The sequence below is a fragment of the Pelodiscus sinensis genome, chromosome 21 (genome assembly GCF_049634645.1).
Source record: "Pelodiscus sinensis isolate JC-2024 chromosome 21, ASM4963464v1, whole genome shotgun sequence".
In the NCBI taxonomy this organism is placed as follows: domain Eukaryota; kingdom Metazoa; phylum Chordata; order Testudines; family Trionychidae; genus Pelodiscus; species Pelodiscus sinensis.
The window spans coordinates 5,790,565-5,811,293 of record NC_134731.1 but is presented as its reverse complement, the minus strand read 5'-3'; the positions used below and the strand labels follow the sequence as shown (position 1 = coordinate 5,811,293).

At 39.3% G+C, this 20,729-nt stretch overlaps 1 protein-coding gene across 3 annotated transcripts in view; it reads right to left on the bottom strand.

Moving 5' to 3' along the window:
* Positions 1–20,729, bottom strand: part of VMP1 (vacuole membrane protein 1) — a 98,537-nt gene that overhangs the window by 7,759 nt on the left and 70,049 nt on the right. For all 3 annotated transcript variants that reach the window (XM_075904703.1, XM_075904706.1, XM_075904705.1), the window contains 3 exons: positions 20,637–20,717; positions 12,559–12,675; positions 9,511–9,572 (listed from right to left, as the gene is read on the bottom strand). In XM_075904703.1, coding sequence (XP_075760818.1) covers positions 9,511–9,572; positions 12,559–12,675; positions 20,637–20,717 — 260 coding nt within the window. The remainder of the gene's footprint in view (positions 1–9,510; positions 9,573–12,558; positions 12,676–20,636; positions 20,718–20,729) is intronic.

The following is a 20,729-nucleotide window of genomic DNA, read 5'->3' as shown; positions in this document are numbered from 1 at the left end:
TTGCCCATTTGCCTGTTTTAAATATCATGTTTTGAGATATTCATCTGAAAACAGATTTGCAAATTCTTCATGAATGGAACAAAACTTTAGACATCTTGGAAGCATCATGAAGAACTTTGGATGATCCTGCATTAAAGAGCTTACTCATTTTTCAAAAAAAATTACTGATTCAAGAGAATGCATCAGCACCAGCTAAATAGAATTAAAATTTCTGTAAAGAATAGTGATAAAATGTGATTTTGGTTTAACTGACTGGAACACACATTTCTTCTTGAGTTACCAACTCACTTGCAATTCACTGATAAATTATCTGCAGGCTATAGTAATCAAAACTGATGTGTCAAAAAGTCACTACACACTGCAATTTGCTGGATCTTACATAATTTTAACTTAAAAAAAAATCATTGTCTCTACAAAACTCTAGCTATCAAATGTCTGATGGTGATAATGAAATGGTGCTTATGATTTCAGCAGGAATCTTAGCCTAACTCTCTTTGGGGAAAAAGACAGACTTTTCGCACAAAAATTCAACTGCTTGGAAGAGATGCACCAAAAAAATTAATCATTGGAACAATTTATCAAGGATTGTGGTGAATTCTCCATTACTGGGAATTTTTAAATCAAGACAATGTTTTTCTAAAAGATACACTGTAGTTCAAACAGGAATTATTTTAGGTATGTTCTATGTCCTCAATTCTGCAAAAGGCCAAAGTCAACAATGGCAGCCGTGCTTGTGTCTGGCCCTAGAATCCAGGAACACCATTTAAAAAGTGTTAGCAGTACTTTTTCACAGGTATTTAGCACACAAATATAAAATCCTGCCACACCCTAAGTTACAATATACACAAACTTTCAGCAATATTAAAATTCAGATGATTTAAAAAAAAAAAAAAAAAAGCTTCATTGTATACTTTGACTAGTTTTTACTGATTATACCTCCTGTATGGTTGGTACCCTTTACTGTTTTATGATTATTTTCTGAGACTTCATTAACATGTTCTTTAAAAATAGCCTTGGAACATAAAAATAACTAGAACTTTGTCAGAGTTTGAGGCAATTGGATAATCCTTTTCTGTATTTCTATTGCACTAACATTGTACTACAACTTTACAGAAAAGGCCACTACCAGAGAGTTTAGAAACTTATGTGCATAATTTTACTAACACTTAGGCACGTGTGTAAACTTACTCAATGTATAAGTTTCTGCAGAATAGGAATCTCAATGTAATTAGGTAAACTGGGTAGCACTGATTTTTAGCCCACCATACCTTTACATTATGTAGCGCTGAAAGAATTAATGAAAGGTAACCAATTTTCTACAGTACTCAAAAGGGAATAACTTAAGAAGAACTTGCTTAATTTTAAGCATGTGCTTACATATTTTGTTGAATCAGGATATTAGCAATTTACATTAATTCCATACCCCATTAGACAAATGAACTGAATAACAGGAATTAAATTCTGGTCTGTGCTCAGTAAAAAAATGCAAAGTGCTCAAAGTCTGAATATATGCAGGTCAGTTTTATCTTGGAAATAGTTTCAAGGGGAAAAATAATCTAAACCAGAATGCTAAATACACTATGCAAACTATAAGCCGGGCTTCTAGCCTCAAACAGATCACTTAAAATAAAAGGTGTTGATGCAGGCTTGAGTCACATTTTGTGAATGTTCTCTTTAAAAAATACACCCTTCCCAATAAGGTGGAAAGACTCACTGCTAATATCCGGATTAGGCTTGTCCAGACTACATGGCTACTAAACACACAGGCACTGTGTTTGTTCAAGAAGAGACAGTGTTCATAAGAAAACGGACCCTACGTACCACATTCTGGTTAACATGTCAGAGTTCCTACAATTGGGGCCAAAAGTGGTACAGCTATAGAACTGTACTGTTTTAAAATAAAGCTAGAGACAGAGTCAAGTAAATACCTGTCCTTCTTCATCAATGAACTGCCCATGTGAGAATCTCCTTCAGTTCAGATCAATTTTCTACAGTGCTTCCCAGACAGAGAATGCCTCTGTGCATATCTGTGAATACATTCTCTTTGAGAATGTCTACGCTGCAAAGGTATTTTGAAACAAGTTATTTCAAATAACAACTCCCGAAATAACTATTTTGAAACAGCACATCCACACTACAGAGAAGCCTCGAAATTAGTCCAAGGCAGGCTCCCCTAATGTGGACATGCTACCTTGGTTTAGAGCCCCAGCAAGCACTGGGAAGTAATTACTTTGAATGACCTTGGGGAGGAGCTATTACAATATAGCAGCAGTGGAGTGTTCACACTACCGCTATTTCGAAACAGCAATTTTGAAATAGGCGTTATTCCTCATGAAATGAGGGTTTATTATTCTGGAATATGAAGCCTGTTATTTTGAAATAATGCTGTAGTGTAGACATGCCCATACTAACCTGGTCTGTTGCCTCTCTTCAGCTATATATTGCTTTTGTGGGTGATAAATTATAGAGATTAATACCCAGAATGCCCAACTTGAGTCAGGAAGCATATGTTCACCATAGCTGTAGGAAGAGTTTTTGAACTGGCCACTCTGCCTCTAACCCTTTTGTGCTTAAAACACCAAAACAGACAAAAAGATCACGTATGATCACATTCCGAGGCCCCCTTTTTTATGGGGGGGGAGGGTGGTGCCAAAAGGAAAAAAAATCCTTTTGCTTTTTGTCAGCATGAGCCATGAATATATTCTGATTTCACTAACAGAATAAAACTTAGCCTAAGGCCAAACTGATTCTCTGCCTCTACAAAAAAGAAAGTGCTAAGAAGTAAGGAAGAGTCAAAAGTTTCATGTAGGGAATTTACTGCTCTGGGCTCTCCTCTTCCATTATTTGTGACTCCCAGGAAGATTGGTTCTGCTTGTTGATCAAACTAGCAATGGCAGACAGAGCAACGGCCTTCAACTTCCACACAATTGTGGAAAGCTACTGTAAATCACATACAGCTCCTAAAATACCCAGATTTGAGTTGCTACTTCAGGAGCTGTATGCTTTACTTCTCCCAGAGTAACTGCAGAAGAGGAACAAGGCATTCACTAGCTACAATTACACATTGTGTTACCTTCCTTAAAAAGGCTCAAGATGTTACGATTGTGCATGGCTTAACATTTTCTCAGCAAGAGTTTTATGACCAGGTTATAAACCCCTGATATACAGGTTTGAATGGATGCATGTCGAGTGCCACTAGACTAGAAAGTAAAGCTGACTGCATGCTTCCACCACTCTCCAAAAAGAGCACTTTCTTCTGGCAAATTATCTGAACCTTCAAATGGTTAATTTTCTTCCAGACAGTGATCTAAACAGGCTTAACGGTTAGTATTTTAATGAGCTGTCATTTCCTGTGCTGATAAAGATTCTCACAGTATTTAAACCATCCATTTCCCTGAGGCTCAGCCAATACCAGGACACAATTCATGGTGAGTCAGAATGGACCTCAGACTCCTTGCCTGACTCAACCAAGATAGATTACACAGCAGCAAATCTGGACTCACTCCCAAACTACCTACGGCTTAAAGAGACCTGACTTCTAAAAGTGAGGGCAGAGCCGCTGGCTTTAATTTTTATCAGTGCTACCTTGGTTTTTAAAACATTTGAGGGAAAAAAAAATCACCTGTATTAGTTTAAAATTGGAGAACAAAACTAGTGATATTTAATTAAATCTGGTCAAGGGGAGCAAAGTTGGGGTTAAAAACTGTTTTGCATTTTTATTTTGGTTTCATACAAAACATTATTAGGAATAATTTTCAGATAAAATACTCATGAGACCATGAAATTAAAATTGCCTTAAATTTTATCTAATTTATCTGGGACACACTCAAATGCATAAGTGACCTAAATGTCATGAACATCATTTCACCTGGAAAGATTTTTAATTTTGGTATATTAAAACACTAACTTTAACAGGGTCATCATTGCAGTTTGTGTTATACTTCAAGTCTGTTGGATAAGAAAAATCAGAGTTGCGCCTTTAAAAAGCAAAAATACTGCTTTCAAACATTGACTTGCTAGGTCAGATTTAAATCCTACAAGCTCTTTTCAAATAAACTTTTAATTCTATTGTGATCCATCTAAAGGTTTTCACATCAAAACATCTCAAATTTCCTTCACATCTGTGTCCCTTTCAGGCTATTCAAACTCTTTTTGTGTCCGTTTCCCCATTGTGTACCCGGCTGTATTATAAAGGCACAACCCATTGGTTTCCAATATACCTGTGGGAAGACAGCCACTGATTTATGGCATCAGGAAATATCAGGAGTAATGTTGCAATATTCCAATGCATTACTACCTCTAGAGACTTTATTTACAGTCACTGCTAAATTATCTATATCAGGTACTTTGGATTATTTTCAATGGAATTTTAATAAATAGCAAGTCAGACTAACTACTACTTAGAAGCAATTTTCTAATACATACTTTAATTCTGGTGGCAATTCAGCAGGGTCAGAGGATATGGACTTCCTGCATCATATTAGTGATGAGGAATTTATGGGTTTTGTTTTTAAAGACAGGATATGTGATTTTTAAATCAGATCTTGCTCCTTGGACAGCAATCTGTTAAAATCAAAGTGATATGGATTCTGCCAGTTTGATGCTCACTGTATTGTTGAGGTCCTCTAGCTGATTAAGAGCAGGTTTGCTTTATAGATAGTTAATCTGTAGTGTGGCCTTTTCTATCATTTCCCCTATTGCTTAAAAAAAAAGAAAAGAAAGAGAGAAAAAGCAAAATTTTGAGGAGGAAACGTAAAGGAAAAAATTAAAACTTTTTGGGTGGCTGAAGTTTTCTGACACATTTTTGGTGGAAAAACTGTCAAGAAAAAAAAGCACAATGCCCTGTACAGATAAAGTCATAAGAATCAATGACGACTAGTTTGCTGCTGAGTCAATGGGTGTGTTGTGAATTACAATGTAAAAAGGAGCTTCACACCATTAGTTCATAAAGTCAGTGATTGAAGTATGAAGAGAGACTGCTTTCATGAAAGCGGTTTAATTATTAGTGAAAACTCGTCAAATTCTGACGGAATTGGGTGGCTTTAAAACAGGCTCCAGTAAAACCTCAGATTGAGAAATTGCTTAGAAGTATTTGATATTTCAGGTTAGAGTATCAGACCTAGGTCTTCTGAATCAGACACTCTAGAATATTAATGGGAGTTATGCCATCAAGTTAGACCTTAAACTACTTCAGAGTACTACAGTCTACATTTTTGCATAAATTTCATTGACTCAACACACCTCACTTGTGTTTGCCTTTAGCAATTAATTAACGATGATTTTCCTCAGGCACTGTTTTTAGAGAGGAAACATGACTGTCAAATGGAGCAGCTCAAACACTGTCTATGCCTTATTCTGATAAAACACTTCTCTTGTGAAAATAAGAGTGGGCACATCTCTGTCTCAAACTGTTTAGGCAACAGGACTATAATGGCAGTATTTGCTGCTTGACCTTAGAATGAGCTTCCTGCTGGCAAGGTCCAACAAAGATCATTTGCACTGAATTCCTGAAGGATGCTGAAGTGTTTTATTAACAGATTTTAGGATCTACATAGGATATTAATAACCTCACTTATGAAAGTGCAGCTACTTTTGGGGTGAAACTCGGCAGCCATTTAACATGACAAAACTATGCAAGACTTAGGATAGTTCAAAATATCCAACAGGAATCTAGAACACATCTAAAGCTATTTCTTCTCTCCGCTCTTTTGATCAACAGAAACTCCTCCACAGAGAGATAAAAGGGCGGATTTTTCTTTTTCTTTCAGATAAATCATTCGGTATTGTAACAGCTCGCCAATGTTCTTTGTATGGTTGGGTTTGAGTAATATTCCTTTGGTAGATTTCTGGAAATTCCTAGTGCCCATTTGAAATCACCACTTCAAAGTCAAATATATTATCATGTTTAAAAGTAGTATGCTCAGTGACTTCATAAACAGTCCTGCAGTTGTAGGTAAAACAATTAAGTTGAAAGATTTAAGAAACCAGAAAAAAGCCACAACATCCATACTAATTAAACAATTTAAAAATTGGCTAACTGTGGCCTAAAACTAGAACAGAAGTATGTAACGTGGCTGCTTAGTAAGCTAATCTTGTTTTTAAGTTCACAGAATACAAAAGTAAGAGTTAATATATCATATTCCTCCTTGATAGCATCCTCCATTCCTCACTTTGTAAGACCCTAGGCAAAAGACCCTAGGCAAAAACATTTCCTCTCTAACCATCAACATTGCAACCTCCACATTATTAGCTGATCACAATGGTAGCTGAATGATCTGAGGCGTGTCCTGCCAATCTTTCAAAAGCCTTCTGTCTTTTCGCAGCTCACTGCGAATATCAGCAGCAATCCAGACTCTAGCATATGTAGAATACTGGTACCCACCTTCTTGCAAGTACAACCAAGTACACTATCCCCATCCTAAAATAACTTCACTGGCTCTTCATTCATTTAGACTGTAACCTTTCTGGGGAAAGAACTGCCATTTTCTTCTGTGTTTGTACAGGTTGTACCTCTCTAGTCCGGCACCCTCGAGACCCGACCGGTTCTGAATAAGAGAATTTTCTGGACCATGGGTGGTCAATATTGTCTAGCAGCATTACCAACACTTCCAGTGCTTACTGTGCTGTTAGAGGACATTTAGGGGTAAATTAGAGGTAAATAACAGCACAGAACACTAAGAGCTAAGACTGGTGGCTGTAAACAAACTTCATGGGATCATGGGAAACTTGGCCACACCCAAAAAACTGGACATCTGACTAACATCATTCTGGATGATGGATGTTTCTGGTTGAGAGAGTTCTGGATTAGAGAGGTTCAACCTCTACAGCTCCTCACACAATGAGGACTCTGGCTACCAGTGTGGCTTTACAACAATAACAATTAATTAATCTAATTCATTAATTACTTTTGTTGAACACTAGCCTCCTTGACTTCTAAATCATCTGTGATCTTGCGCCAACTTCTTAGCGCTGTCTCTTACTTGCTATTCCCCATTCTCCTCAGAGAGCACGTTTATTCCTTTCCTCAGGGCTCCTCCACACAACCTGGCGCAGTTGGCATGACAGCCATTTTCTCAGCTGTTCTGCCAGTTAGTTAGCCTTGCCTACATGAGGACAAAGACCAGAATAGCTGTATCACAAGAGCTGTTCCAGAACAGCTCACTGTACAGATGATCTTGTTTCAGAATAAGAGCACCTTTTTCTGATTTAAATTAACACCACTTTGGAAGCAGATGATGCTAAACTGGAAAATGGCACTTTTCTAAAATACAAGCGTCCATATGGGGAATAGCTATTATGCTTTCAATTCACACCCTATCATAATCCAAAATAATTTTTCAGTCTAGCCCTTAGGTCTTTGTGCCTGGAACTTCTTCATTTTACTTAAAAGCTTGGCTAGCATTTCCCCTCACTGTACCACTCAGTATCTTTAATTTTTTTATTTCTGTAATTGTTTTTAATTTTGAAATGTTTAGTAGGGGATCTGTAAGAAAAGCTTTCTACACAATAAAATTGTGAAACCAAAGCAGCCTGAACTGTATTCAAGGGATGGTCTTACAAAGACAGGGTACAATGACCACAGACGCTGGTAATATCAGTCAACAATTGCAATCATAAGGAAAAGAGTTGCACACAGTGCTGTTTTTCATTATAGGTTAAGACTCATCAATTTATCAAAGCCAATATGGTCTATTGCGTAGAATTACAACAATTTTAAGGATGTTAATTCTCTCTTTACAACTCAACTTAATCTTCCATCTAGGCTCTGGTGATCATGTACATCAATTTTCTTTTTAAAAAATATTTCTACTTAGACACTGTTTTGCAAAAGGCAACATCTCTGAACTACAAACTCTCTCAAGTCAAACTAACTGAATGAATGTGATTAAAAAGGCTAATGTTGCTAATCACGGAGTATTCTTTTTGTACTTAATAAGAATGTTTAATGCAAGCTGTTGCTTAAGTTTTTTATACTACTCTATCGAGCAATTGATGAGGTAATGCTAGCAGACAATGTTTGAGAAAAGTCAAGGATACTGGGACATTCCAAAAAACTTACTGTCTCCAGAGAACATTTTTTAACTCTGACATCAACTATCTAATACAAATCTGAATCCAGCAGAAATCTTCTGAATGTGTAAGTAATTTGATGCAAAATGATCTCCATGGCAGATGAAGTAGAAAAAACAAGCTTTGGCCCAAAGATTGCATTTGAGGAAGTCTTTGGAAATATCTTACTCAGCAGTAGTGTTGATCAAAGATAAAATAAACCAGCTTCGAATGGCTAATGTCAAAGAGACAATTAATAATTTCTAACCAGTAGTTTTTTTAAAAAAGGAATATTAAAAACAAAACATTCATGTTGAAGTGTGTTACAATCCAGTCTCCCAATAAGAAACTCAGGAAGCCATAAAATTAGATCTGTTCCATCGGTGAACTGCCCAAGAACGTTACATCAGGCATTCCTATTTCTTTATATAACATTACTATTTCAAGTTTACACATTTAAATAGCAATTATTTCCAGACATTTCTAACCAGAAACTCTTCTTGAGGCAATTAAAAAAAAAAATACCAGAAAAGTTGATAACTATAAAAAGGTAAAAAAAAATCCTGCCTATCAACCATGTGTCCTCAAAAATGACTGAAAGGCGTTAAGGAGCAAGCAAATACCCATCTTTAGAACGGATTTTGAGATCAGATTGTTAACATCTGATGTCTATCAGATGAAATACTGGGTTTAAACTATTGTTTAATAAACATGAAAATCACTTTTTCTAAGGTCAGAGCAGTCCGAACAAAGCATTAGAAAAGGTCTGCCACATTTATTTTGAGAACAAAAATGTTCCTTGTGAACAGTTAAGCACAAGTTATTGGTACAATATTAGATGATGTGCACATCATTTTTTCTATAAAAAACAAACTAGTCTGGAAAAAGAAAGGTAAATTCTCAAAATAGGAACAGTTGATCCCTGAATGGCTTGCAACTTTCTCTAATGAAAAATATGTGTTTGTAACAGAGAAAAATTACAATTCTCAAGTTTTCATCCTAACACTTTAAAAGGTATTTCATATTATAAAATGCATGGAATAGCTCTTCTAAGGGTCTCCATCTTTAGCAATATGTGAACACGGTGCATTTTAAGTAGTGACCGTTCATTATTATCTGATTGGGTGTCACAATATATCATCACAGAAAGCTACCAGATTATACTGCAGCTCTTCAGTGAGCAGTGTTGTCACTAATTCATAACAACAACATGGTGTGCACATACTACATCCATCCAAACATCAATGTTATTATGTCACTTGAGGGAGCTGAAACCTTTGGGATAAGAAATGACAGCTCAAGTAAGATCTAAACCAGCTTTGCCGGCTAAAGATTGTACTACTTGAGAGTAAAGCACTGCCTCCTTTACCATAAAGTTAACTTTCAAGCACACTAGATCAGACTCCTCTGTATTTTTCCACTCAGACACTGAAGGTATTAGTCAGTTATGGAATTACTCACCCAATTAGGGACACCATCTGCTCCACTATATGTTTGCTGAATGTTATAATAACGAACAGTTTCTGTAGGAAGGAAAGCATCACTTAGAGAAATGTTTAATCAAAAGGGAAGCAAGGACAATGGAATACAACAACTTATATTCTTTTCCGATTAAATGGCTTCTCTGCACTTACAGATAATTTCACCTTAACTTTTCTTTCAGTGACATTGGTTTTCATTGACCTTTTCAATGAAAGAGGCAGAAAAGAAAAGAGCTAGACACTTTAAAACTTTTATTCTATTTCCTTGTACACTGAATTTCTTGCAATGTTATTTCCAGCCAGCATTGCTAACTATTACATATCCTCCCTAAAGTACATTCCCAGAAACTCAAGGTCATCAACTCCATCAGTGTTTTCATTGGGAGGTGAGGGGGAAGGAAACCACTCATCACTGTGCAGAAAGACAAATTTGTCCCAATCACAAACATACATGTGGGTAGATAAAATTCAAAATTTCATGGAACTGAAAGAGTGAATCTTTTTGGCTACAAGTTCTTATCCTCTAGAAGGTCAGTGTAAGGAACAAAGACCCTACCAACTCAGGGACAAAATAAATGAGACCATGGGTACCCACATTTGCCTATGAAAATTAAATTACTTCTCCCTTTAGAGGAAGTGACCTGGTTGAGATGATTGCCATAGATACTAAAAGTTAAAAATGTCAAGTAATAATGTATTTCAGTGACAGACAGATGACCGTAAGTAGATAAAATGCCTACACGACAAGCCCAAAGCCTCATGATAACTTTATCCCTCTACTTGCTACAGTTAAAAGTTATTTTACTGTAGCCATGATTCACTTCAATTTTGTCAATTTGATAGCTTGCTCTTTTGCAGATTGTAGGTGAGATGATGCATAGTGTTTATTCAGACTCCAGTAAATCTGGATGAGTGACTTGGCCTCTGATTAAGGAAATTAATAAAACAGTATAAATTCATTCCAGGGCCATATTAGAAGGCTCAGTTAAATGCAACTAAAATGGCTCCACATATGGACCCACTGGCTTCCAGTTCAATTTTATTATAACTTATTTCCATGACCACTGCATTTCCTAAAATTTCAAATTACACCAAGATGACGACAAAGTTCAGATTCTTGTGCAACCTGCTTGAAAGAAGACAATGCACAAAATGTAGTTCTAATAGGTAAGCACATTTCTGACATAAAAGGGTTTACCAGGTGCACAAGGCACTGGGAATATTTGCTGCTTTTAATACCCAGGGAACATCACTATGGGTATGTCTCTACTAGCCCCCTAGTTCGAACTAGGGTGGCTAATGTAGGCATTCGAACTTGCAAATAAAGCCCGGGATTTAAATATCCTGGGCTTGCACCATTTTTAAATCCCCTTAGTTCGAACTGACTGCCTGCGGCTACACGCGGCAGTCAGAAGTTAATCCGAACTAAGTCTTTAGCTCGGATTAACTGTTATACCTCATTGCAGGAGGAGTAACAATTAATCCGAACTAAGGAGTTAGTTCGGATTAACTTCTGACTGCCGCGTGTAGCCGCAGGCAGTCAGTTCGAACTAAGGGGATTTAAAAATGGCGCCCACCCAGGAACATGCAAATGAAGCCCGGGATATTTAAATCCCGGGCTTCATTTGCAAGTGCGAATGCCTACATTAGCCACCCTAGTTCGAACTAGGGGTCTAGTGTAGAGATACCCTATGAAATTACATTTCAAAGCAATAGAGAATCACAGGCTCTCTGCAAATTACTTTCACTGTACAGATTAAAAACAAAAAACATGGGAAGTACTTCACACAGACACTATTTTATTTTTTTGTCTTTTCCAAGTCAGCACAAATCAGTCATAACTACACTTCTTAGTTAAATAAAAAAAATCCAGGGAAGGCAAAAATGTCATTGAGGAAGTAAAAATGGCATTGACCAATGCAAGTCTCTTCACAATAAACTCAACTTCATGATTTCTCACCAATGAATTGGCCTCCATTTTAAGAGTAAGCAAAGTTGATTGGAAAGATACTAGGAAGAAAAAATAAGGTGGAAGGATTATTCCACTAACAGAGTCCTGGTATAGGATGAGATCTTTTTGGTTGGGTGTACTGCAGTAGTAATCTCATGAAGTCCTCATTATCAATACTTTAATGAAATGGCAAAGATTTTAAAGCTAATTCAATGGCCACAGCCATATAGTCCTGGAGGATGCTGAATCAAAAGACATTTCTAGTGATTACAAAGCAGAGGACATAGGGGCACAGCATATATTCAACTGCAGCATCCCCGATACCTACAATGTAACTGAATACAATACCGATTTATCTTGCTTTGAACAGAATGATGAGAAGTTTCTCCAGTGATTTTAAAAGATAGCACCAAGATTTGCAGAAGTGTCTAGTTATTTTGGGTGCACCTGTATCTGGATGCCCACCTGAATACATACTGGAAGGGCTTCATGTTGAGAAAATTTTAAGTATTTAGTCTCTGAATGTCAGACCCTTTGAGGTGTCTCAATCACCAGTCACTTTTGAAAACCAGGGCTAAAGTTGCCCAAGCATATAGCCACAGACTGGCTTAGCAGAGACCAGATATCAGTGGGAGGAAAGGATTGGAATTTGTTTTAAAAAGTTAACTCAAGTGAAAGTGAACATTTAACAATACTTCCTCACTGATAAACGCTCCTTCCAGTGCTCTTTGAAAATGAACATGTGCGTTACCAAAAAAGGCAAGTTCATTATGAGTATGAAGCCTTTTCCGTCTGGTAAAAACCCTAGGTAAATAACTTGGCTAACCACCAATTTCCTGAGTGGTGTAGGCGGTGAGTTTTATTAGTCTATAGCCATAGATTATTTAGTTGCCCAAGTTTTGAGAACACTAACGCTAACAGAAACTTTAGTTTAAATCTGTTGCACTAAATTTCCATCACAGCAAATCAGAAAAGGATCGTGCCATCTCACTGAATTACTCCAGAGATAATGGTGTAAATCTTCCTTAAGACAAATCCCTCCCCAAGTGTTTTATAAGAGGTGTAACATGTACTTGCCTGGATGTGCATTTTAATTATTGCTTTCCCAATTAGGGTGGCACCAAAGAAGGTCCAAAAGGGAACGAGAAAGTGCCCACATGTTATCCCTGCCAGGTCAAACAGAGGATTCGGAATCTATGAAGTATAAGGGAAGAAAAAAAAGAAAAAAAAAGAAATCAGAACTCAACACTCAATTAACTTTAAGAATACCTCAAACTTTGAAAAATGATCTCCTCCCTCTTTCTCAAAGAAATAAAAAAAATCGAGTCTTAATACATACAAAAATGCCAATGTTATAGCCCATAACTTAAATTGTGAAGCTTCTGTTAGACAATGTTCTAGACAATTCCACTCTGATACTCCCCCTTTATCTTCAGATTAAAATAATAGCTAACAGACGTTTTCCATATGAAAAGCATAGAAACCACAGTAAGCAGTTTGAGGGATTTCAAATTCTCTCCCTGACAAGCACGTTGCTCCTGTGAGTCAGTGTTCAAAATGATCTCCAGTGATTTCTATCTGAAAGGCATAAAACCCCCTGTATTTAGTAGAGTCATATGTACTCCATTAAAAAGCAAAGATTTTTTTTTAAAGGAACAAAAGCATTTCAACAAACATTAAAGGATTTCTTTATTGTTAAACCTTTCACTTGAATATTTAATTTCAAGAACATTTTAGACAAGGGCTCACAATCGCAGAAAAGACCAACTGATTCCAAGACTTCAAGCTTTAACATACAGAACACAGCATACTGCATCTGTCACATACACGTAAACACACAAACATGTTCTGCTTACAGTAGCAGTGAATTACACGGCCTGTTGCCCACAGTATTTATAATTTCCCTGTTGTGTTAAGTGAACAAACAGGCAAATCACATACTGAGAGAGCTATAAAAGTGACATTAAAGATTTCAGGTTTCTGTTTATATGGATTGTGTCATGGGTGTTACAGACTAGAAATTCCAAATTTAATTAGAAATTGATATGAGCATATACCTCTTTCCGAGAAAAGCAAAAGACAGCAAATGGTACCCACTCAGGTCCCTCTTTGGCTACAGCATCATCTTAACCACACTAATGACCATCTTACATAATGAAAGCTACTAACTGGATTTAGCGCGCGCGTGTGTGTGTGGAGAGAGAGATAATTGTTAAGTCACATTGGCAAATATTTTTTAACTTATATAAAATAGGTTCATCAATCGCTGTTAATGCAAGTGATTAAAACAAAACAAATTAACAATAGAATACCATTTTAAATGTATTATAAATATTTTGGATGCTTTTCAAACACATTGATTTCAATTACAATTCAGAATACAAAGTGTACTGAGATTAACTTTACATTATTTTTACTACAAATAGTTGCACCATAAAAAGTATAAAAAATAATATTTTTCAATTTACTTCATACAAGTATATTACTACATTCCGTTTATCGTGAAAGTGCAACTTACAAATGTAGAATTATTATTATTACTTTAGTGCCTCTAAGTTGAAGCATGAAGGGGCATATGAAAATTTAGCACATCTGGCACATAAAAACCTTGCAGTGCTGGCTACAACGGTGCTATGTGAATACTTGTTCTCACTTTCAGGTGACATTGTAAATAAGAAGTGGGCAGCATCATCTCCCACAAATCTAAACAATCATATTTGTCTTTGCAATTGGCTGAACAAGAAGTAGGACTGAGTGAACTTTTAGGCTCTAAAGCTTTGCTTTGATTTGATTTTTGAGATAAGTTATGTAAAAATAATTCTACATTTGTAGATTAAAACTATGATTATTTCTTTTAATTGTTTGACAGCCATACATGAAAATATACCACAGATGGGGCAACTTTTATTTCAATATGTATTAGCTAGAGGGAACTTAACTACCTAACGTGTTATAATACAAGTTGACCTGCCTACATTAGAGTACTAAAACATATTATAGATGGCATCTCCCTGGTCTGGCCCCCTCAGAACCTGAGCGGTCTTGAACCATGGAATTTGCTGGACATGGGGAGGTCAATGCTGCCCTTCCAGCTGTCAGCCCTACTCCCCTCTGGTCCCAGCTCTGCTGGGGCTATGCTCTGATCTGGGAATGGAGCTGTGCTCCCCAATGTGCTGGGGGCGCCAGGCCCGGATGTCTCCAGCCCGGCTGGGGCTGTGCTCTTTCCTACTTTCAACCCAGGTGGAGCTGCACTTCCCGCTATGCTGGCCCCGACTCAAGCTGCACCCCGGGCACCTCCAACCCCGCTGCCAAAGGCCCAGGTGGGACCTACATTCCCCACCACTAGCCCAAGCCGGGGCTGTGCTCTCCACTGCGCCAGCCCACTACTGTGTATTTTCAAGTTGTATTAGATAGTGTGTTAAACTTCTTATACAGACAAGGCAATTTATAGTTTTAATATGTGTTAGCTGGTTGAAGTTTATCCTATTTGTTCAAGCTACAAATTACATTTTCCATACTAGGATTACAAGTTAACAAACAGATAAGAAACATGTTTTCTCCTCTCTTGTGAAGACCCCCAAACTTCACAGGGTTTGACCAACCGTGAACATAGCCCCAGAATAACTTGGGAACACTGTGCAAATATTATTAATGGCCAAGTGGCTGCAGCTTCCTCAAGATAGGAGCTGCAGGAATGATCTTCAGGATAGTAGTAATGGTTCACCTCAAATTGCCATTGAATAAACTGTTGGCTGAGGTTTGAGATTCTGTTGGCTGAGGTGTGAGGTTTTTGACACAAACGTGGAGTTGAGTGTCTCTAATGTGTTTTGAACACTGCACAATATTCCCCTCCCTCCATCTGAATGACTTCTCTCTCAGGCTATGTCTACTCTGCGGAGCTATTTGGGATACCTGCGGCATCCCAAAATAGCTAGCCTGTGTCTTAAGAGCAAGCCCGATATAACGAAATATAATGGGCTCGCTATTCTGAAGTCCCTGTAAACCTCATTGCATGAGGGACGTTCCGGAATAGCGCCTTATTTTGAAATTTGGCGCTGTGTAGATAGCTTATTTCAAAACTTGGCACTATTTCAAAATTACCTCGAAATAAGCTATGCATTTTGTGAGGTAAGGGTGCTGCGTAGATGTACCCTCAGAGAGAAAACAAAAGAAAAAAGAACGAGGAGAAAGGGAAATGGGGATGCACACAGAGCCCTTTGCATGTGGCCAGGAAGAGGGCACAGAGATCCACGGAGTCCTGAAATAGAGTGGGATGAGACAATGGCACTCAGGGAGCCTGTGATGGGAATAAAAGAATGTTAGGAATCTTGGTTGTGTACAACGATTTCTGGTCAACCTGAGCAATAAAACATGCCGCCCTGAATTGTCCAATGCCTTCCCTGAAGCACTGCCCAAGAGCAATTCATATTATGCTGTCAGTGTTTTCATACACAAAATTTAAAAAGATAACATTTTACATCCTTAGCATATAGTTGAGTCATCCGGAATTTTCATAAGCATGAAAACAAATACCATACTATTAATCAGAAGCAGACTGAGTGGATAGGCTCTCTCACATTTAAGATAATACCAGCTTAGGGGCATTTTACTGCATCACAGTAAGAAAATGACCGAACATTAAGCAAAAGCATCCTGCCACATATTTACACATTCTCCTGTTTTCCTGATATCCACATTTCATCCAGTCCAACTGCTCCAATCCCTGCCGTTTTTACATTGTTTTTCTCATTAAACAAAGCAAACAAGTGAGTCTATTCAGTAATGTCTCACGAGAGACTGATTACAGAATGATGAATCAGCCCCAACAATGATGCAGTCTAACGGCTTTCTAGTTGGGAGCAATTTAAAGAGCATCATTCGGCTCAGTGATCTAGACCTACACTCTAGAGTGACACTAGGCAGTTCAAAAGTTTAATAAATCAGAAAGTGTTTAACAGCTACCAGATTAGGGCCATGCCAGAAATTACAATTTTTATTTTGCAAGTAAATTTAAGTGCTGTATCTTGACAAGCAATTAATTTAATTCACCACTTCTAACGTCCTGGAAGTTAATAAAGAAACTAGGCTCACGAACAGCGCAGATAGATGGCAACAGGTGCCAACTGGGATATGCAATTCACCCCCAACCAATAATCACATCTGTCGTCTACAGTGGGGAGAAAACAACTCCTATTTCCTTAACTTCTGGTTTGCTTTCATGGTGCATTAGATTAAAACCCTACAAGTTTTGAGATCGGGATGTAATGGTGTAGGCGATTAACTGATAAGAAAAAACATACAGGTTAATGCTCTACACCCCCACTAGTAAATTTTTTAGCAGGCTGACCAGCAGCCCAGCTGAGTTCTGGCTCGTGCTGGGTCTGGGGCCTACCCCTACTGAAGCTCTGCATTTAAAATGTATTAAGCCTGGGTCAGTTCCGGCTCACGCCATGTCCTGGAGCTCAGCCTCCCCCGCCCGGACAGGCAGCCAGTCCACAAGGGGAGCTAGTTTTTAAACTATCTCCCCTTACGGACCAGCTCCCACCTGGCACCCTGCGCTGCTGCCTGATACAGAGTCAGCAGCATGGAGTGGAAGGGGCTCCTCAGGAGTGGGGCACACTAGCTGCTGAGCCTGCCCCCAGGGACTATAGAGTAGTCCAGTAACCGACAAGAATTCATGAGGTTAATCAACTATCCAGTTAACCAATATTGAACACCCCTAGTTTGACACATTGCTACTTTTGCTTCCCCTATGGAAAAGAACCACGATAGCCATTAGTGAAGGTGCTTGAACCGAGAGACCCATGGTTTAGAAGACAGGAGGTTGCTAGAGGGCTGTGACTTTGCAATGGACTCCCATTGCTTAGTCCATTTGCTCTCTCAGGCTCCTTATGACAAGGTGAGCTGAACGAATCGGCTGTGGGCACGTTTTGGGGAATCCCTGCAAGTGATTATTTTAATCAGATTGGGTTTCGTATGGGGAGTTTTGGGGGAATATTTCTATTCCTTCTTCTTGTTTATTTTAAAAACAGAGACGTGTGGAGAACACACACCACAGATAGGTCAGTACTCCACAAGAATGAAAACAAGGTTTTAATCAGGATCCCTGGGTACTCCCTGAACCAGCCATAACAAACCAGGATACAGGTGCCTTGTGATGAATCCCCCATCAGTAAGAACTGGTTCATTATCTGGAGAAGCAAGATAAAAGCAGCAGGCCTGCTTACTCCCCCATCACAGGGTAGTGATGTTAGATATCAGGTAACTGAATAGTTGAGTAACTACATGAATTCTTATCAGTTACTTGACTATTCTACAGTGCCTGTGGTGCTCTGGCCCCAGGACTCCCCGAACCGCAGTGAGCCCCACTCGTCAGCCGCGCTGTCCGGAGATCTGTGCATGCACAGATCGCCCGAACCCGGCTCTTCCAGGTTGCAATCTACTCGCCACGGGCGAGTAGATTGCATTATTTGTCGAGCACTGTCTGGCCCCAATCTCGGGGAGCCCCCTGCCATCCTGCGCTACTGCTTCTGTATCAGTTCAAAAACCAGCTCCCGGCACAGACCGGCCACCTGCTGCCTCATGCTGCTGCCTCTCTTTAGAAGCAGCAGTGTGGGATGGCGGCAGGCCGGAGTTCCCTGCGGACAGTGGCTACTTTGCATCCCACAGAGCAGCCTCTTGTCCACAGGCTGCAGGGAGTTCAGACCTGATGCGGACAGAGGCTGCTTCACGTCAGCCTCCCCTGCCCCTGCAGCATGGGTAGAGGCAGCAGACGGTAGGGGTGGGCAGGCAGCACTGCTGAGCCAGTGCTGGGGGGGAACCTGCTTGGTGGGGAGCAGAGGTAGCAGGATGGAGCTGCTTCTCTCACCAACTGAAGGTATCTGCTAAGCATCGCCTCTCTACGCAGCACAGTAGCCACCTGAGAGAAAACCCAGCCATGGTCACCTCCCCTTCCCCAGCTGGGCAGCAGGCAGCCACCACATTGCACAGAGCAGCAACCCAGAGTGGCCAGTAGGAATAGAGAGACAGCAAGGGGATGTTGGAAATGCACGTAGCTGACAAGATTAATCGATAAGCCCAGGCTTATCCATGAATTGTGTAGTCCAGGCATGTCCAAAGTCCGGCCCGCGGGTCAATTGCGGCCCGTGTTCCGGTTTAATACGGCCCCACAGGTAATTTGGCAATATCTATCTTTTATGGCCCCCAACGAATCCATATGTATTGAGATGAATACATTGTAAAATCTCAGTTAATGTCAGTTGGTCTAAATCAGTTATAAATATATTTGGACACAACATGTATACTTGGTGTTATGTTCCTGTTCATATTTTTTGAACTTAAAAGTTGACAGACAACCTTTATTACCAATAATATGTAATGTACTTTACAATGTTCCTGACATATATTTCAGCTTCCTGGATTTTTTTTTTCATCTGGCCTTCAGATATGAAAGGCAGAGTGATTTAACACCTGTTTAGATTTGTCATCCATGTGACGAAATGAAAAGTATGCCGTTTGCAATAAACTTTGCATAAAATAGTTAATTTGCATTTAATTTTAATGGTTCAAAGAATGTCAGGCAAAATGGTTGGCCCTCACGCATGTTCACTTCATCAAATCTGGCCCTCTTTGAAAAAAGTTTTGACACCCCTGGTGTAGTCGATTACATGGTGACATCCCTAATAGTGGACAGAATGGCAAGTGCCTGCATTAGAAAAACCTATATAGGATAGTGCAGAGTCTGCTGCTTCTTATAAAGGAGAAGCTTATAAAACAAGCCTTTAAGGACAACTTTGTTTACTCTGCTGAAAACTTCAAAAGGAGGCACACTGGACTATAAATCTTTCCCCGTCTTAGGAAGCAGCGCTATCACAGTAGGCATCAGGTTCCCCTGTAACAAGCGCTATCATATATTTAATTATTGCATCTTATGGATAGCAACAAGCTACTCAGAAACTCCTGGGAAGCCCTGAGTTGTGCAGCGTTGGGGTTTTCTTAGACTTATTAAAAGTTTTTCTAGACCGTGCGCATCTCCCTTGTTTTGTTCTCACTGCCTCATTAATCCACCTCCATTTTAAGTTTGAGAGTCGAGGCATTAAAGGACACAAAACACTAAGAGTACGTCTAAACTACATGGCTCCGTCGACGGAGCCATGTAGATTTGTTGTTTTGGCAAAGGCAAAGGAAGCTGCGATTTAAAGGATCGCGGCTTCATTTAAATTTACATGGCTGCCGCGCTGAGCTGACAAACAGCTGATCAGCTGTTTGTCCGCTCAGCGCGCTAGTCTGAACGCTCCCCTGCCGACATCAAAGCCCTTTGTCAGCAGCCCCAGTAAACCTCATCCCACGAGGAATAACGGGGCTTCATTTGCCTTTGCCTATGTGTCTAATCTACATGCCTCTGACGACAGAGGCATGTAGTCTAGACACAGCCTTAGGGTATGTCTACCCTGCACGGCTATTTCAAAATAAGCTATTCTGGAATAGTTATTCTGAAATAGCTTATTTTGAAATACCACGTCTACACTGCAAGGAAGCCTCAAAATTAGTCTGAGGCAAGCTCCCCTAATGTAAACGTGCTAATCTCGATTTAGAGCCCCAGGAGGCATTAGAGAGGAATAATGGCCCTGATGAAGGGCTATTTCGAATTAGCAGCAAGTGGAGCGTCTACGCACGCCTTATTTTGAAAGAGCTATTTCGGAATAGGCGTTATTCCTCGTAGAATGAGGTTTATAGATTTTGGAATAAGCCATCCATTATTTCCAAATGATTTTGAAATAACGGAATGGCTGTGTAGATGCTCGCATTGTTATTTCAAAATAACAGTGCAGACGCACCCTAAGCTCTTTGGGGCAGGGGCCATCCTTGTTCTTTGTTTATGCAGCTCCTAGATCAATGTGCTCTGGTCCATGACTATGGCTCCCAAGTGCTACCACAAATAATAACCACCACCACTCCCCCCCAAACACAGACAACAGTTCTTGTTTGATGAATGTGAAGATTAAAATTGGGTTGTTAAAAAGAAGGCCAAGCCATGCGCAATTTAGTGTTATTTCACTTCAGGTAAGTAATACATTCAACAGAGATTACTGACATTTCCACGACCCTTCCCCATCCTCCCCCCTCCCCACACTTGGTTATTGGAATTAACTCACTGAAGCACAGGCCAAAATGCCAAAGAATCCAACCTTCTGCACCAGGTTCTGGACAGCCAGTTTCGCTCGGGAGGCAAAGTCCTGGGAACAAGG